At 40.2% G+C, this 18,726-nt stretch overlaps 2 protein-coding genes across 7 annotated transcripts in view; one reads left to right on the top strand and one right to left on the bottom strand.

The window, feature by feature from the left end:
• BRINP3 (BMP/retinoic acid inducible neural specific 3) overlaps positions 1-18,726 on the top strand; it is a 369,852-nt gene that overhangs the window by 284,921 nt on the left and 66,205 nt on the right. For all 6 annotated transcript variants that reach the window (XM_020790487.3, XM_020790489.3, XM_078392316.1 and 3 more), the window contains one exon: positions 14,422-14,644. In XM_020790487.3, coding sequence (XP_020646146.1) covers positions 14,422-14,644 — 223 coding nt within the window. The remainder of the gene's footprint in view (positions 1-14,421; positions 14,645-18,726) is intronic.
• The window catches only part of LOC144588846 (uncharacterized), a 73,488-nt gene that overhangs the window by 21,982 nt on the left and 32,780 nt on the right, over positions 1-18,726 (bottom strand). The window lies entirely within an intron of this gene.

Below are 18,726 nucleotides of genomic sequence, written 5' to 3' on the forward strand. Positions count from 1 at the left end.
TGTACCTAAGAGTGCATACACACCACACGCACCTGCAGGGGGGCCCGCCTTCCTCGGAGGCTCAGCCGGTCCGCAGTCCCAAAACAGTTGGAGACCACTGCCTTATATCATAGAAAAGTCATTGGGGTCCACTGCTGGTAAAGTCATTTCAGCACTTTATGGAAATTAAAGACATGTCCTTTGTTCCCCAGGGCAGAAGGGATTCTACAGGAGTCTCAGGACCTTCAGAGGGGAGATCAGAAATTTTTGCTGCTGCTGCAGCCATCATCACCCTTACTCACTATAACCTATGGCAACAGGATTTCAGACACTTTCTGCATCATTCAAAGTTAGGATATACTAGTAAGGAAGAGAAAGTGTGTGTGTGTGTGTGTGTGTGTGTGTGTGTGTGTGTGTGTGTGAGAGAGAGAGAGAGAGAGAGAGAGAGATCTTTATGTTGCACTGAGCATAAAAATTGAAACATGAGTCTGAAATGACCTAATATTGCAGTGAATTTATTATTACAGTGGTGCCTCACTTAACAACGTTAATCCATTCCAGAAATAACATCGCTAAGTGATTTAATCGTTAAGCGATTTTTAAAAGCCCATAGAAATGCATTAAAACGCGTTTAATACGTTCCTATGGGCTTCAAAACTAACCTTAGGTGAAGATCCTCCATAGGGGTGGCCATTTTCGGTCCCTCTTAAGTGAGCAAAACAGCGGGGGGCCCATTTTGAAACCGCCGATCAGCTGCTTAAAAGCATTGCAAAAACGGGAAGGAGCAACGTTCGCGTCTGCTCTCCTTGTCGAGGGAGCCATTTCTCCTTCTCTCTCTTTTTTTCTCTCCCGCCCGGCTGCCTGAGCCCACCACTGCTTTCCTCAACCAAGTGTGTGTTTGCGCGCGCGCGCGTGTGTGTGAGCACGTTCCCCTTCCCCTCGCCCCAACGGAGCCCAAGACTGGAAGGCCGGGATTGGCCGCCCAGGGCCCCGAGCTCCGCCTCCTTGAGCCTGGCTTGGAAGAGAGCGAGAGAGCAAGAAGGAAGGGAAGGGAAAAAAAGACAGAAGGCAGGGGAGGCGAGGAGAAAAAAAAAGGAGAAAAGAGCGGGCGCTCCCTGTGCTGCCTAATCTGGAGCAGCAGCAGCAGGAGCCTGCTGGTTTGAGGAGGAGTCACCCCCGTAGCCCTCTCTGCTCCTTGGGCGCAAGGCAAGGCAGGCGTGTGTGTGTGTGTGTGTGTGTGTGTGTGTGTGTGTGTGTGTGTGTGGTGGAAGGCGGTGCTTCTTTCCCCGCTGCGGAGCAAAACTGCCATTTGGAGGGCGGGGGACGGAGGTGGCTGTATGGGGGGTTTGGAGTGGAGAGTCTTTGACACCCCCCGGCTCGGAGGGGCAGGAGGTGGACGTGTGGGTGTCCTGATGGCCCAAGTGGCCGCAGAGGCGCTCCTTGCGAGGAGGGGGGAGGACAGACTCCAGGCTAGAAGGCAAAAAGGGGAAGCCGGTGGAGGAGAGAGCGGCCGATGGTGGTGGTGGGGACTCCCAATGGAGGGTGGGCTTCCACGGGATCCCTTGGCCAGGATGAGAGACTCCCCCTTAGCTAGCCGCTGCTCTGCTCTCCTCCGGGTGGATCCTCCCACCTCCTCCCGGATGGACGTGCAAGGGTCGCTTTGCCATGATCACAAAGGGGCCATCGCTAACCGATCGCTCTGTCAGTGGCCAAAACCCCATCGCTAAGCGATTTCATCGTTAAATGGAGCGATCGGTAAGCGAGGCACCACTGTATATTGCATTCCAACTCATAGGTCAATTTGTCACCTCACAATTCTTTCTCCACTGAATTTATTCCAAATTAGTAATAATCATTTGCTGTCAAATCAATTCTTACTTATGGCAACCTCTTTTTCAGGGTGTTCTATGTAGAGAATACACAGAAGTGGTTTACAATTCCCTTCTTCTAGGGGGTGCCCTGGGACTCTGCAGCATGTCCAAGGCCACACAGACTTTCCTTTTTAATTTTAAAAAAATATTTTTAACTAATACAAAATACAAGATACAAAGTACCAACTATAATAATTGCGCTCCCCACCACCATCGGCACCTTCTGGAGAACTCTTCTTCTCATTGTCCTCCTTTCCAGAATTGCATTGATCCTTGTGTTGTGACTTTACCTTTTCCTCTTATTAACAGAAAATCAATAAATCTACCCCATATAAAAAGTCTTCTTTTTAATCTCCCCTTTCTTAACTTTTAGAATACAAGTCAATTTATCATTTACAGCAAGATTCCAAAAGTCATAGTGCCATTCTTCCAATTCAAATTCATATTTAGATTTCTAATTCCTAGCTATAATTAATTTTGCAGCAAACAATAGATTAGTAAGCAATTCTGTAGTTGTAACATCATAATCGTCAGTATCAAATATGGATAACAAAACCATTTCTGGATTCAACTTTATATCTCTATCAAAAAATCTCTTAATTCCTTAGTAATTGGTCTCCAAAATTTTTGTACCCTTTCACACTCCCACCACAAACGAAAATATGTACCAATTTCATTATCACATTTCCAACAGACATTTGAGTACAGTATTTAATATTTACTTTACTCAATTTAAAACAAGGTAAAGATTCCCCTTGACAATTTGTCCAGTCATGTCCAACTCTAGGTGGTGGTGCTCATCTCTGTTTTCAACTCATAGAGCTAGCGCTTGTCAAAAAGACAATCCTCCATAGTGACGTGGTCAGCGTGACTAGACACGGAACACTGTTTACCTTCCCACCAAGGTGGTACCTATTTATCTACTCGCATATACATGCTTTCAAACTGCTAGGTTGGCGGGAGCTGGGACAAGCGACGGACACTCACTCAGTCGCGTGGATTTGATCTTACGACTGCAGGTCTTCTGACCTTGCAGCACAGAGGCTTCAGCGATTTAAACTGCAGCGCCACCATGTCCCTTTTTGGGACTGTTACTCAATTTAACTGGTGTTAAATACCATCTTAAAACCATTTTATAGAAAGAGTTTTTTTATACTAACTGACATACATTTTAAAATCCTCATTTTCCATATCATTTCCCAATCTTCTTGTTTTATTTCTTTTTTAAAGTCTTGCTCCCATACTTGTTTCAGTCCTTCACCCTCAGTCTCATCTTCCTCTAACTCCAAAATTATTTGATATGTTTTACTTACTACACCTTTCACTGAATCATCCTTTTGTATATCTTCATTGTTAAAAGGAATTGTTCATATTTTGTATATTCTCTACATTTATTATTATTCTTTATCCATTGTTTAGTCCATTTCTCTAACTGGTCATAGTTTAACCAAGTTAAATCCTTACTTTGAAGAATTTGTTTCATTTCTTCAATTTCATTTTTTCCATCCAGTCTTTTAATCTACTCACCTGCTTCACCCTAAATAATTTTTCAAGAGCTTTCAGATTAGCAGAAAAATTTTCTATTTCAGTTGCTAACTTTAATGTTGAATTTGGGGGGGGGGGCATAGACTTTTTTATATTTTTATATTTATACGATACATTTAGCATAGTCTTTAAATAGGGGTTGTTAATCTTACTTAATTTTGTTTTTTTTTAACAGTCCCAAATAAATATTTTTCAATATTATCTTCTAACTCTAATGATTCCATTTCCCACCAAATTAACCTTTCTGGATTATATATGATTTCCCCAATAAAACTTAATTGATTGGCTACATAATAATTTTTAACATTGGGTAATCCTATGCCTCTTTTTTTTTTTTTTTTGCACCTTGTAGAAATACTTTTATTTATTCTAGCTATTTTACCTTTGTTATTATATCTGTTAATTCCTTGCCATAACTTAAAATCATGTTCTAATAATTGTAACATCATAAATAAAAAAATAATCTTTGGCAAAATTTTCATTTTCATCAAGGCAATCCTTCCAAACTAAGAAAGTTTCAAATTAGAATATTGTTGTAACTTATTTGTAATATCCTTTTTTATTTTATTATAATTATGTTCTTTTATTTTCTATCCATATTCTCTAAGGGGTTACTAATTGTTAATAATGAATCATCTGCAAATAGATTAATCTTTATTTTGTTATTCCTACTACACCTTTAATTAAATTATCATTCCTAATTGCATTCACTAACATTTCAGTAACCAAACTGAATAAAACTGGACAAAGGGGACAACCTTGTCTTGTACCTTGACTTAAAGATATCTGTTCTGTTATTCTATCATTAACTATTATTGCAGAAGTATTATCAAAATATAACTGATCTATCACACAGACTATCCTGAAGAGAAAGGTCTCTTCATTTTTGTGGAAGGACAGCAAAGATGGGGACTGTCTGGCCTCCTGTGGGACAGAGTTCCAAAGTCTGAGACCAGCAACAGAGAAGATCCTTTACTGTGTACCCACCAAACTCACATGCACATTTCTGTGAAGATAGAGATTTTTTAGCACTTGTAGTAGAGATTTTTGTAATCTATAGTACAAGTGCTAAAAATAAGATGATGCTGGTATTTTTTTTCTTTTAAAAATTATTAGAGATCACAAGAGACATTCACTGTACAGCTTCATTTGTTGAAACTGGCTAGCAATAGTCTTTGTACCTCCACTCCTTTGGATATATTGTGACAGATATACAATAAAGTTGATTCTCTTCATTTCCTCACATGCAGGATTGGAACAGCCTCTTGTTGATCTCATAAGGCTTTCAACCCCAGACTGGGATGTAAATTCTTGCTTATCTCATCCTTGCATGGAATTGTAACATTCTTCTCTCCTAATGTATGAGAATGGAAAGGAATTTCTTGGTGTTCTTGGTAGACTTGTCACTTTGGTAAGAATAGTATTTAGCACAGAATTTTTTTTTCTATTTCAACCCACATAACATTGTGCACTGCTCAGGAACAAAAGGAGAGGGAGTAAAGAGCACGAAGAATACATGAATGAGGCTTCACTCTTCTGTTTTATATAAAAATGGGAAGCATTAGATAAGTTGGTTAGAACTATTCTAATGATGAACCATTCCTTCTGTGCTTATGTACCACTCTCTGGGTTCCAAGGAAATATCTTTTTTAAAATGGGTATTGCAAATACAGTGGTTTACAAAAACGTCAACAGTAATAGAACATCAACGCAACTGAACCCAACAAGTTGTTGATTCCTAAGGTCCACTCACCAATACAGTGCCAAAGCAAGAGTTGTTTGTAGGAAAAGTGAGGTTTGTAAATGTCTTGAAAACAAAATTGGTCCCAGATATCTTTATTGTCCAAGGTAGGAGATCCACAAAAATACATGATATCACTACATGGATTTACTGAAATTTTGAATCACAGGCCTGTCTTATAATTTCCCATTGGTCTGAACCAAAGTGTCCACAAAGGTTACACTTGGGCTCTGCGTTTATGTATGTGTGCTTTGTTTCTTGAAGGAAATGGGGTAGTACAGACATGTTAATAAAATTACGAGACCTGAAGTGTGGGGCAGAGCTCATGGAGTTGATTAGCCTTCCTCCCTGTCTCTTCTTATGACCACCATTCAGCAGGCCACAGTGAGCTTTCTTTTGTTATCATTAAATAAAGTAAATGGCATATTGAAATAGCAATGTATCAACATAGCATAGTATTAGAATTCTGCTATGTCAGTTAGGGACATATTAAAACAAAGAAGATGAAAATGAAGGAGGGGGTTTCTCTGTACTTCCCTTTAATGCCACAACATGCCAATTATGTCACAGGGTTGTCAACTTGAATACTGCTGCCCACAGCTCTATTTGGGTATGAACTAACCATCCACAACTGGATAAACAGAAGTCCATTGAATCATACACCCAACATTTTTTTAAAAAATAGAATCCCTAGCACTGTGCCAGAAAAGAGTTGGATAGCTCTTAAAGAGGCAGAAAGGGTTGATCTACGTAGAAACATGTGGAAATTCTAAATTGAATCAAACCAAACAGCACCAACTGAAATCCAAATATTGATCTGTATACCAGCCCTAAGCACGTCCAGGCTCAGTAAATAGGGACACATCGTTCAAATCATCTCTTGAGACATTAAAAGCTTTCAAAGTCCTTTTATTTCTAACTTTAAAAAAAAAATTCTGCAAAACAAATTGGGTAGCAGAAAACAAAACAAGAGAAACAGGAACAAGAGCCTTTCTGAATCCCCTTTGACCCCCACCCTCTTATTCTCTTTCATCCTTTCCATTATTTTTCACATGAAGCCCACAGACAGATGAAGTCAATGAAATTCATTCCTGTCATCATTTGTATTTCATCTGGGAACTTTGTTTAATTCTCCTTGTGCACATTTAACAAGCCATTTACCTCATTCCTGCACTCAGAATGTGTTATCTGCATAGTACAAACTCAAGTACAGTAATGAGTGCTAACAGACATGGAAGCTCAAATGAGGCCACTGAGAAACAAGAGGAAGGGATCTTCATGCTTGAGGGGATTTGAAGGTTTGCAGAAGCCAAATAAAAAGGGAGAAAGGAAATATTTTCCAAAACTGAGCTACCACAGATTCAAAATGTTGAATTTCTGTTGAAAAACAACAGTGGGAAACAAGATTGGAATATTGTGATGCAGAGCATGGCTGAATGACTTGTACCCTAAATAGGATTGGGAGCAATATTATTAGTAGGAGAAAATGTACAACAACATTTTGTTATAGACTTCATTTATATACGTTTTTAAATCCTTAGTGTACAGGTCAATGTATGGTTTTTTGACTGGCAGCATAGAAATAAAATTACATCTATAATGTAATAGTCCAACCTGCCCACTCCCCTTTTGCACTTTATTTTCTGTCAGTGTTTATTTGTCAGTTATTCAAAAATAGTTCTGGGCAAACATCCTTTGGCTATAATAATAAGGCAAAAATGTCACTAGAGTGTTTTGAATGTTGTCAAAAGTGTCAGACAAGGGCATTTGAGTTGCCACCTAGAAAGACACTTTAAAAGGCTGATTTTGACAAGGGTAATGTATGTTTTACACAAAGTTATATTTACCATCCATTGTTAAATGCAGGAACAACCACTTTTTCTTCACCAGTAAAAGTGATAATCAAATATTACTATTTTTCTGGCTGACTGTAATGATGAGCAGTCCCTTCCTTTACACTGTAATAATGCAGAATAAAAATCCTAATAACTTTGGTGAATAACAAAAAATTCAAGGTCTGGATAAGATCTAACTGACTTCAGTTCCTGAAGGTTTCTCTCCTACCTGCCAATCTGACATCTTGTAGGTGTTAAAAACTTAATCCACATTCTGGATAGGACCTGGTTCAGATCAGATTCTGCAGACCTCCCTGTCTTCTCTCAAATTGACTGAGGCAAAGTGGGCTAATGATAAAGGCTTCAGTGACTGCTGCATTATGGCTAGTGCCACTACCGCTGTTTTTCCACTTAGTATCAACCTAATTTTTCCACTGTGGAAACATCAAGTCAGTTTCTAACTGCTTGCTCCTTATATTAATAAAAGGCATTGTTGTTGTTGCCGTTGCTGCTGTTACTACTACTACTATGAAGCAACAGCAGCAGAATACACACTTGGGTTTTCGTTTAAAACTTATATCCATTATATAATACCAGTCATGTTTTTTATAATTTTATTGACTGTGTCTGATATTTTTGAATAAAATTAATAGCAACCTTAGAACTGCAGAGCTGGAAGAAATTCTATGAGTTAAGTCCAGCCCCTGTCAAAGAGGCACAGCAGAAAATCAAACTCCCAACCTCTGGCTCCACAGCCAGGCACTATCCATACTTTTTGAGTATGTACCTCTCTCTTGCCTATAGCTTTTCCTGGAGTACATTATCTGCTCTTTCTCCTCTCATTTAACCCACATGGCCCCATTTCTTCTCCTGGCCTAGTGGTGTAACCATAGAGATTTCTGGACATGCTCAGGGACACAGAGTTGATAAAGGAAATATAAAACAAACATGGACAATGAGCAAATATGGGACTAGCAACAAATCATGATTTGATTAGACCACATTGTTGTGGGCTTTCCATTTACTTGTGCATGAAGGGAAGAAATTTAAGTATCCTTTCTCAAATTGCTAAGTTGCAATTTCTATTTTCATCAGAATATAGAAAACTATGGTCTATTCAAAAGAAGGTCAGTTACTTGAGATCTTACTAAAGATACAGTACTTGCTAGAGATCATGGACTAACAGAAATGGTCACTGTTCTACTTCAAAAGCAAAAGTTCTTTGTTGAATTTCAAGGGAGGCACAGCCACTGGAAAAATCAAAGGAATTGCCTCCCATAGGGTAGTGTCCTTGTACAATAACTTTTTGACATTTACACAAATGATCAACTGAATTTCACATGCTCCAGTATTTTCATTTATGCTGATGATCTTGCCTTGACAGTCCAGTGGGAACCTTTGAGTCCATCAAATTCCATAGAAGATTTTTCTTTATATTATAAAAACAACCAGCTGAAACCAAACCCTTTAAAAATATAGGTCTTTGTCCACTTAAACAGAAAAGAAGAGAGGAAGCTCCATGTTAGCTGGGAAGGCAAGATTTTGTAACAATTTTGTAACATAGCTGTATTCCAAAGTATTTGAATGTCACTCTGGATCAAACCTGACCTACCCCCCCTAAAAAAAAAAGAATTGTCTAAACATCAAACAGAAAGTTGCTGCCAGAAATAACATACCGCATTTTTCCATGTATAAGACTATACTTTTGTCTAAATTCTTTAGACTATAAATTGAGGGTCATCTTATACATGGAAGTAAGCTGTGGGGAGAGAAAAAATAGCTGCAGTGCTTTGATGCCTTTCCCCCTACACTTGCTAAGCCCCACTTAGATTTCTTCATTTTGGGTTAGAAAAGTGGGGGTGTCTTATACATGGGGGCATCTTATAAACAGAGAAATATGGTACTTAAGAAATTGCCTGGGTCAGATTCGGGTTCACACTGACAAACAATGAGAAAACCAGCTTTGTCCATTTGCTACTTCACAACAGAATGTGCTAATGCTGTATGCCATAAGTCCACACATGCCAAACAAATGGGTATAGCTGTTAATGAATCATACAGGATTATTACTCACTCCCAGAAACCTACCCTCACTGAAAATCTCTATTATTTGGCTGCCATTGCACTTCTGGAAGTATGTTACAAGGTGCTAGGAAATAATGAATGAAATACAATAATACATCACGCAACCATAAATTATAAATGCCAACATGCTAATGAAGAAGGCACAGAAGAGGCTGTATTTCCTGAGAATGCTCGGCAAGTTAAATTTATCTCAGCATTTACTTCTGTCATACTATCGTAGCACCATTGAGAGTGTCCTTACCTATGGCATTCTGGCATGGTTTGGGAGTAGCTCTGTAGCGGACAAAAAAGCTCTACAGCAGTGGTGTCGAACTGTGGCCCTCCAGATGTTCTTGGACTTCAACTCCCAGAAGCCTTCACCACCACCTCTGCTGGCCAGGATTTCTGGGAGTTGAAGGCCAAGAACATCTGGAGGGCCACAGTTCGACACCACTGCTCTACAGAGAACCATTAAAATTGCCCAGAATATCATCGGGCTCCAGCTACCAACCCTGGATGACATCTTCACATCCCGCTGTCCAAGGAAATCACATAGCATCCTGAGAGACTCTTCCCATCCTGCTTATAACTTTTTTGAACTGTTACCATCTGGCAGAAGATATAGAACAATGAAGACTCGGACCACACGTTTTCTCAATAGTTTTTATCCCAGAGCTATAATTGCAATTAATAATGAGCTTAAAGACCACCAGCAGTGAATAATTAGTTGGACTGTGTTACTTGGCCTGCGGTGTAGATGTTCGTATTTTTAGTGGGGGACTTTTAGTGGGTGGGGAGTGTTTGGGGAATTTTATGTGTGTGTATGTGTCTGGTCTCTGGGTGTCTGTGAATTTTGTTGTATGTGTATATACTTACAATGACAATAAATTATTATTATTATTATTATTATTAACCATCCACTTCATGTATACCAGCCTTCTAGACAGTGGCCAAAATCAAGGAAACATTTTCTGCACACATCTCAGGCTCTAAATATTAAACCAGAAAAGGCTAAGCTAAAACTATGGAGTTCAAAAACAACATACCTTGTCAAATAGATAGATGCTGAAGAGTGTCTCCCACCAGGACAAAATTCTGGCTGGACTATCTGGAAGTCACTTAATAGACTTCAAAGTGAAGTAGGAAGATCAAAGAATAATCAAGCAAAATGGGGCTGCTTGAATACAGGACAAATTTTCTGTGAATATGGAGAAATTCAATCAATGTAGCATTCATGTGCATGCAATTTATGCCCCACTATGTATACTAAAGAAGATCTACTAAATGTCTGAGATAATGCTGTTAAAGTAGCCTGCTTCTAGTCAAAAATAGTCCAGCCATTTCAACATTTAAATTTGTTTGAACATTATATTTCATATATGTCCATAATTTTAAATTGTGCAATGCTCTGATACGAGTAAAGAAAGTTGAGAGTGTTCAGTGAGTGCTTCCACTTTCCTTTGAAACTGTCACTTCAGAGACAGAGCCTTTGAAATTCTACTCTATGAAACTTCCCTTTGCCCATTCTAACTGAAAGTTAGTTGTTGGAATAGTTAACACCGTCTTTTGCCCAGATTCTTGCCTAGGCCCTTAATCATATTCCAAGAATGCCTGTGCATTTTGCTGATTAGAATACAAAAAATGTAATAATCCTTGAACAGTAAGGGCTCATGTTGCAGTTTCACACCTCATGAAATGTGTCAGTTTAAGATATGAGACAAATGTAACTTCTAGCCCCTCTCTTTTTCCTTTCTCTCAGATTTTTTGCAAAGCAGTGTGACTTCACGGTAGCCTTATCTCTCATTACTTTGGATACAATGTGGTATTCATCAGAAATGAATATGAGACATGATTTCTTTAAGAGTTAACAAGCTTTCTCTTGGCAATAGCCCCCACCCCTTCCATTTTATACTGTAAGTGAATATAATGCAACCCTTCCTAATCACTTTTAAGCAGCACAGCACATTTGTACAGTGTGTGTTGTCACTGAGCAAATAGTTACTGATAATTAATAACAGTGTGCTGTCAAGTCAGTTCTGATATATGGCAGGGTTTTCTAGGGATAAAATGCTCAGAGGTGATTTGCCGGTTCTTCCTTCTGGTGATGCTCTGGGACTGTACTGGTTGCCCAAGACTACACAGTAGCAGGACTCTTAACCATATAAGCCACATAGGCTGCAGGTGATCTCAGGTGGCCCTTCTTTGGAGAGTTACCATGTGGATCTCAGTTTCTAGGCCCTGGTTCCACAGTCAGGTGCTCCAACCATCTAAGCTAAGTCTGGATGTGGAAGAATCCTGAGGCTGTGGTGTTTATCTGAGAGAAAGAGAACACTGTTAGTAAATTCTCATGACTACAGACCAGAGTCCGGGCTCTAATCTGTTACTCCTTTCCTCATCAATGGGAAGTGAGAGATCACAAGGTCAGAGTGTCTTTTTGATAAATAATGAGGGGCAATGACATCACCTGCCAAGTACTTCTGACCCAATATCCTCACAGTAGCTAAGGCAAGAATGACGTTTCTGAACAATGGTATATGGTTATGAGCAAAACTAAAATACTAGGGACTGTTTTGACCCTGAAAGGGCCATTAAACCCATTATTTGTCTGAAAAACCTGCTCCTGGTAGAGATGAGTACTGATAGAACTGGTTTGTTGATATGGGTTAGCACAGCTGTCTTTTTTCAGATTCTCTCTGGTGGATGAAGGACACAGCTGTCATGAAGAATGCCTTCACTTTGAAATTTGCCACTGTCCCACAGGTCCTTTTCCCATGCGAAATCAAATATGGCAAGTTGTTGAGGCTGACATAGTCTAGGCACAAGTTTTAGTCCAATTAAATGATTGGAAATATATCTTATCTCTTTTGGATAAATTATTTCTAAAGCTGCCCTTAAAGCTCAGACTAGAACCCATACACTGACATCAGGGTTAACAGCTTTGACTGCACAGGTTTCTAATGTTTACTATACAAGTGTTCTGTTCAGTAAATGGGGGGGGTATTTAGTTTGATGCTTTTAGAAACTAATATAGCTTCATTAACATACAGATTGTCTGCTGAAGCACTCCTATATAGCTGTCCCAAGACATTTTGCTGCTTGAGGTAAAGGACAAGATAGTCTCCCACCAATGTTTATGTACAGAATTGTGTATATTGTGCATATGGATTGGCAGTTGGATCTTCCTTAAGAGCTGGCGATGAAGTGACATTTTTTCACCACATTTGAAGCAGCAGGCTAATCTCAGCTCTCCAAGGAAAGAAAAAGCTGGAGAATAAGTGAGGATCAGCCAGGGGCTTCACATAGCTGCCCCTAGCATGTATCACCTGATGAAGTAGCCTCACTCTTTCTAATGATAGAGCCATCCTTGTACTCCCAGCACATGTCTTGGTAGGGCATGGCAAAGTTTCTTCAGGCGATCAATATGGATTAAACCATGCTGAAAAGTTCTCCCTTTTGATGTTGTCTTCTCTGGAGGTATGAAAGCTAGGAGGCAAGAAAGTGATCAGTCAGCTAATATCATGGGTCTCTTCAGTTGCCTGACATTTGTAGACTTCATTAACACGCTGGCTGAAATACTGGTGTGCAGTTAAACAAAATGTGTGACTTTTGGAAGGAAATTACTTTAAGTTAAGAAACCTGCATAAGCATCTCTTGCACACCAAACTATGCAGCTTCCTGCACAACAGATAATGCTTACAGAGATTTCTTAAATTAAATTTTCTTTGAAAACTTATCAACTTTTAGTAACTGCACAACATGGTTTCAGCCTTTATTTCAACCACGGAGGTAACATGAAGGGGCCTAAACTTTGGAACATATTTCTCTTCCTGTTTAGTGGGGTGGGAAAACCACACATTGTCTAACAATGATGGTGCAAAAAAAAAATTATATGAAAATATTTTCATTGTGGAAAAGCATGATGTGATGTTGTGTCAATAATCTGATGACTTTGCTTGGTGAAGTCATGTGGAGAATGGCAGATGGTGAGGCTAAATATCAATACTTTTCAGTGCTGAAGAAAATGTCACATAAATGCAAGAGCAGGCAACACCTTTATGAGATCAAATCTTGAGTCTGTCATTGATTAAAGTTATGTGGCAAAGCTTGTCCCTCTGAATGATTTCTGTATTATGCTATATGCCATATGCCTGTCAACTAGAATTTCCATAAATCTGGTGTTTTTCTTTTTAAATGCCAATGAAAGAATTGTGAAAACATAAAAGATTTCAGGAGGGATGCTTTATTATATAGTGATGCCCAACTGTATTGCTGCGGTAAGATCATTTATAGAGGAGTGAAATAAAGATGCACATAATATTTATCTAGCATGTGCAAGTAGACCATGCATTTCACATGCATATCCCATTATTGGGACCTTGCAGTGGAGTGGGGTAGGAAGCAGAAGCAAACATCACTTGAGGCTTATGTTCGGATGAGAGGTCCATTGCTGACCTTTGGGATCCCTGCTATTGCTTCTATAGCCCTTGCTGTTGTCACAGTGCCTTCTCCATGAGCAAGCAGGGAGGGATGTGAAGAGACTATTTCCACATGACTTCTCCTGTTCCTTCTCAGGATGATGCCGGTTGGGTTCTGGAGAGGCAATTACATGACTGGTGGCAACAGTAGTGAGGACCAGGGAGAGAGCTGCTCTCAACAAGGGATGCCTGATGAGGGCACCTTGCCCAAAGGCCCTCCAAAAACTTTAAAGTCAGCATTATGGTATTTATTCGAATGATAATCAGCCTCAGAGTAAATCCATTGAAATCAATGAGACTTCCAACTAAATCTGTTTTATTTATTTTAAAAGCTGAATAAATCAGATTAAACGCTCACAGAGCCTAGCAATTCTAAAATAAAACAAACTTCCCCATACAATACATTAAAAATAGCAATAGGTCAAATAGGGATAGATGTGCGGTCAGTTCTAAGTTGGGTGTGGCTTCCCTGACCCCAGGCCACACACACTCTTGGTCACTGAAATGCATCATTTTGATGCTATAGTAATTTTGGGAATGTGAGTAAACAACCCTGGGAATGCTTACTCCAAAGTCCCTTGATTTGATTGAGCATAGTTCCTACGTACTTGCACGTAGAATCACAGATTTAATTAAAAATAAGTTTGGCAGGTCCTTGGAGTAAGGCAACATCCAATTTATCAAACAAGCAGCAATGAAAATCAGTACCTCTCAAAAGTTCATGTCACATTAATATTTATACCACGTACAAAATTAGCAGTATTCCATTTGCCGATACATGTACTGCCATCCATTATGGTGACAAATTAAAGCGATAAAAATGGACATAAACTGGAGCTAAATGTTGTTTTGCTGCACAAGAGATCACAGAAGCATAACTTAAAAGAGTGTTGAATTTTGCCATTTTGCAGATGAATTCAAGTTCTTTATGAAAAGGCTGCCCATGAACTATTTCCTCAACACATCTGCCATAATGCACTTGTGGACAATGGATTCAAATTTTCAGCATCGCTATGAGCAACTGGAAACCAGCATGAAACAACTGTTCCTTAAGGCACAGAAAATTGTTCATAAGCTCTTTAGCCTTAGTAAGAGGTGCCATAAACAGCCACTGATCAGCTTGCCGAGGCAAAGGTAAGAAACAAATAAAAAATGCAACCAACAGAGTATAGTAATTCCCAAATGAGTCCTGTGGATAGCTTGTGGAAATGATAGAAAGGGGTGGGGGTGGGCAGAGCCATAGGTGACGTCAGTGCTGACACCTACTGCAGAATCACAAAGTATGGACATGATTATTTTGGAATATCTTAAACATTTAGGCATAACTGACCAAGAATACTCTTGTGACACTGGAAGATAACTGACATGGATGGTGGTGGCAGTATGGTCTCATATTATTCCTTTGTCCTGAGGGCATGTGACACATGTTGCCTATCCCTACCTGAGCAGCTGCATTCTTCTGGCCATGGCTATGTTCCTGCTAGATAGTGGTGTGAAGTGAGAAAAATCAGAAAAAGACAATGTTACTACATGCATCAGTAGTCCAAGCAGGGGTCTACAGGTTTGCACTGACTTCCCTGGACGATCTAAAAATTGACATCAGCAGCACCACCCATTGGATTGTGCTGCCTACAGGCACTCTGCTTCCTTTTCCCGACAGAAAAATTATTTGGGATAAGGACACAGGACTCTGCTATTGAAAAGTGAACCACACATGTTTAGAAAGCACAGCCTTTTCTCTTCCCTCTACCTGGTCTGTCGAAAGGGATAGGGAGCACCTCTCCCTGGCTGCTTTTCACAAGCCACAGCAGAAAAGGCCAGCAGTGGGGAGGGGGCAGCTTGCCTGCATTGTCATGGCACTTTGCTCTCACTATGCATATGCCTAACAATTGCTAGCTCCCCCTCGCTCCAATGTTTGGAGCTGAAGAAGATATGAAAGACCCTATGCAACTGCTTGGATCATTCCTGCCCAGTCTTTCCATCTTCAGTTGTTGTTGTTTAGTTGTTTAGTCATGTCCGAGTCTTTGTGACCCCATGGACCAGAGCATGCCAGGCCCTCCTGTCTTCCACTACAGAGCTGGTAGGAATTCCAGCAGCTTGCTGGTAGTTAGTAACACACTGGCTGTGGTGAGTGTAACAAACAGATGTGAGCCACAATCTAATACCTTATTATATGGAGGAGAGGTATTCAATGGAACTAAAGAGCCCTTGGGTCCTGTGAGAGGGTGAGGTTTAACTCAAATATATTCATAAGTAAGATGAGAAGAATATCATTTTCAGTTGCATCCATGAAAGGATAAAGGTAAAGGTTCGCCTTGACAATTGTCCAATCATGTCTGACTCTAGGGGGCGGTGCTCAGGCCCGTTTCGAAGCCATAGAGCCAGCGTTTGTCCATAGACAGTTTCTGTGGTCATGTGGCCAGTGCGACTAGACACGGAATGCTGTTACCTTCCCACTGAGGTGGTACCTATTTATCTACTTGCACTTGCATGCCTTAAAACTGCTAGTTTGGCAGGAGCTGGGACAAGATCGAATCCACTCCGTCATGTGGATTCGATCTTATGACTGCTGGTCTTCCAATCTTACAGCACAGAGGCTTCTGCGGTTTAACCCACAGTGCCACCACGTTCCTGGGTAGCATGACATCTAGTTCTACTCTTTCATACATATTGATTGGAATCCTGTTCCTTGGCATGTTCATTCTAGTCACACTAGAGTAAGCCTGCACTAAAGTAGCCAGTGGGGATTTGGTGAGTATACCCCCCCATATGCTGCTCCATGTAGTCACCCCAAGAAATGGCCAAAAGTCATTCACAAGAGGCAGGGCCTTCTTTGCAGTGGCACCAATGTTATGGAATCAGCTCCCAGAAGAGTTATGCCAAGGTCCCTCCATGCTTTCATTCAGGAGGCAACTGAAAACACTACTTTTCAGGGAGTTCTTTCACACCAAACTTGGGTGAATGTCTGCCTTCTGTCCTGCTATTATTGGAAATTTTTATTTTTGGTGCCATTTGGTTTAATTCTACCCTGTTTCCCCGAAAATAAGACCTAACCTGAAAATAAGCCCTAGTATGATTTTTCAGGATGCTCCTAATATAAGCCCTACCCCCAAAATAAGCCCCAGTTAAGTTAAACCCCACTCTCCACTGTTGTGCAGCATTGTGCGGCAACCAAAAGAAGATGACATGACTATAAAATAAAACATACCCTGGAAATAAGCCCTAATGTGTTTCTTGGAGCAAAAATTAATATAAGACCCTGTCTTATTTTCAGGGAAACACAGTATTTGCTGTTTGTGTTTTAATTTTACTGTTCATTTTTATGTTCATACATGTTTTAGCTTGTTGCAAACCACCCAGAATAGTGCTTTTGTGCTAATGGGGCTGTATAAAATTAAACAAAATTAAATTCCATTGATTCAAATGGACCTATTCAAGTGGTGACTTGCAGATATTCCATTAGTTACAATTCACCAAATTATATGATTGTTGCTCTTGCAGTGGTTGTGTGTGCCTCCTTAGTTTAGATCAGATCTGGGAACACTGCATTGTAAAAGACATATGTTGTATTACTCATTACAGGAAAGTTAATAGGTGTCAGTCATTACAGAGAAGTAATTTAGGTTTCATTCATTATCTCTAAAAAGTAACTTTGCAAATGTTAGTTAGATTACTAATTGCTCAAAATAGCTGTCTTACAGGTGTGTTGTTCTTTCTACATTTCTGCTGTTAACAAATCTGTGTCAGATGAACACATTGTTAACTTTCCCTTGGTAGTCCTTTCACATCATACTCGGAGATGGTGTGATCCATAATATAATGATATCATCTTGATGAGAAAATAGCCTGAAAATGTAACACTTTTCGACAACTGAAATGAAGTAGGTGGGGATGGGAAAAAAGGTCAGAATAAGACACTGCAATCTGGAAGGCTCTCCTAAACACTTTGGAGGAAAACCAGAATATAAGGTTGCATTCTTATGTATGCTTGCCTGGCAGAATGTCTCACTTAAACTCAGTTATAATATGCCCATGCAATGATTTAATATATCCAAAGTGCTCATTAATATGGGATGTGTGTGTTTAGTCGTTTAGTCGTGTCCGACTCTTCGTGACCCCATGGACCAGAGCACACCAGGCCCTCCTGTCTTCTACTGCCTCCCGGAGTTGTGTCAGGTTCATGTTGGTTGCTTCGCAGACACCAGCCATCTCGTCCTCTGTCGTCCCCTTCTCCTCTTGCCGTCACACTTTCCTAACATCAAGGTCTTTTCCAAGGAGTCTTCTCTTCTCATGAGATGGCCAAAGTACTGGAGCCTCAGCTTCAGGATCTGTCCTTCCAGTGAGCACTCAGGGTTGATTTCCTTTAGAACTGATAGGTTTGTTCTCCTTGCAGTCCAGGGAATTCTCAAGAGCCTCCTCCAGCACCACAATTCAAAGGCATCAATTCTTCGGCGGTCAGCTTTCTTTATGGTCCAGCTCTCACTTCCATACATCACAACAGGAAAAACCATAGCTTTGACTATTCGGACTTTTGTTGGCAAGGTGATGTCTCTGCTTTTCAAGATGCTGTCAAGATTTGTCATCGCTTTCCTCCCAAGAAGAAGGCGTCTATTAATTTCAGGGCTGCTGTCTCCATCTGCAGTGATCATGGAGCCCAGGAAGATAAAATTTGACACTGCCTCCATATCTTCCCCTTCTATTTCCCAGGAGGTGATGGGACCAGTGGCCATGATCTTAGTTTTTTTGATGTTGAGTTTCAGACCGTTTTTTGCACTCTCCTCTTTCACTCTCATTACAAGGTTCTTTAATTCCTCCTCACTTTCTGCCATCAGAGTGGTATCATCTGCATATCGGAGGTTGTTGATGTTTCTTCCGGCAATCTTAATTCCGGCTTGGGTTTCTTCCAGTCCAGCCTTCCGCATGATGTATTCTGCATATAAGTTAAATAAGCTGGGGGACAGTATACAGCCTTGCCGTACTCCTTTCCCAATTTTGAACCACTCAGTTGTTCCATGACCAGTTCTGACTGTTGCTTCCTGTCCCACATATAGGTTTCTCAGGAGACAGATAAAGTGGTCAGGCACTCCGATTTCTTTAAGAACTTGCCATAGTTTGCTGTGGTCCACACAGTCAAAGGCTTTCGCATAGTCAATGAAGCAGAAGTAGATATTTTTCTGGAACTCTCTGGCTTTCTCCATAATCCAGCGCAAGTTAGC

The sequence above is a fragment of the Pogona vitticeps genome, chromosome 4 (genome assembly GCF_051106095.1).
Source record: "Pogona vitticeps strain Pit_001003342236 chromosome 4, PviZW2.1, whole genome shotgun sequence".
Taxonomy (NCBI): domain Eukaryota; kingdom Metazoa; phylum Chordata; class Lepidosauria; order Squamata; family Agamidae; genus Pogona; species Pogona vitticeps.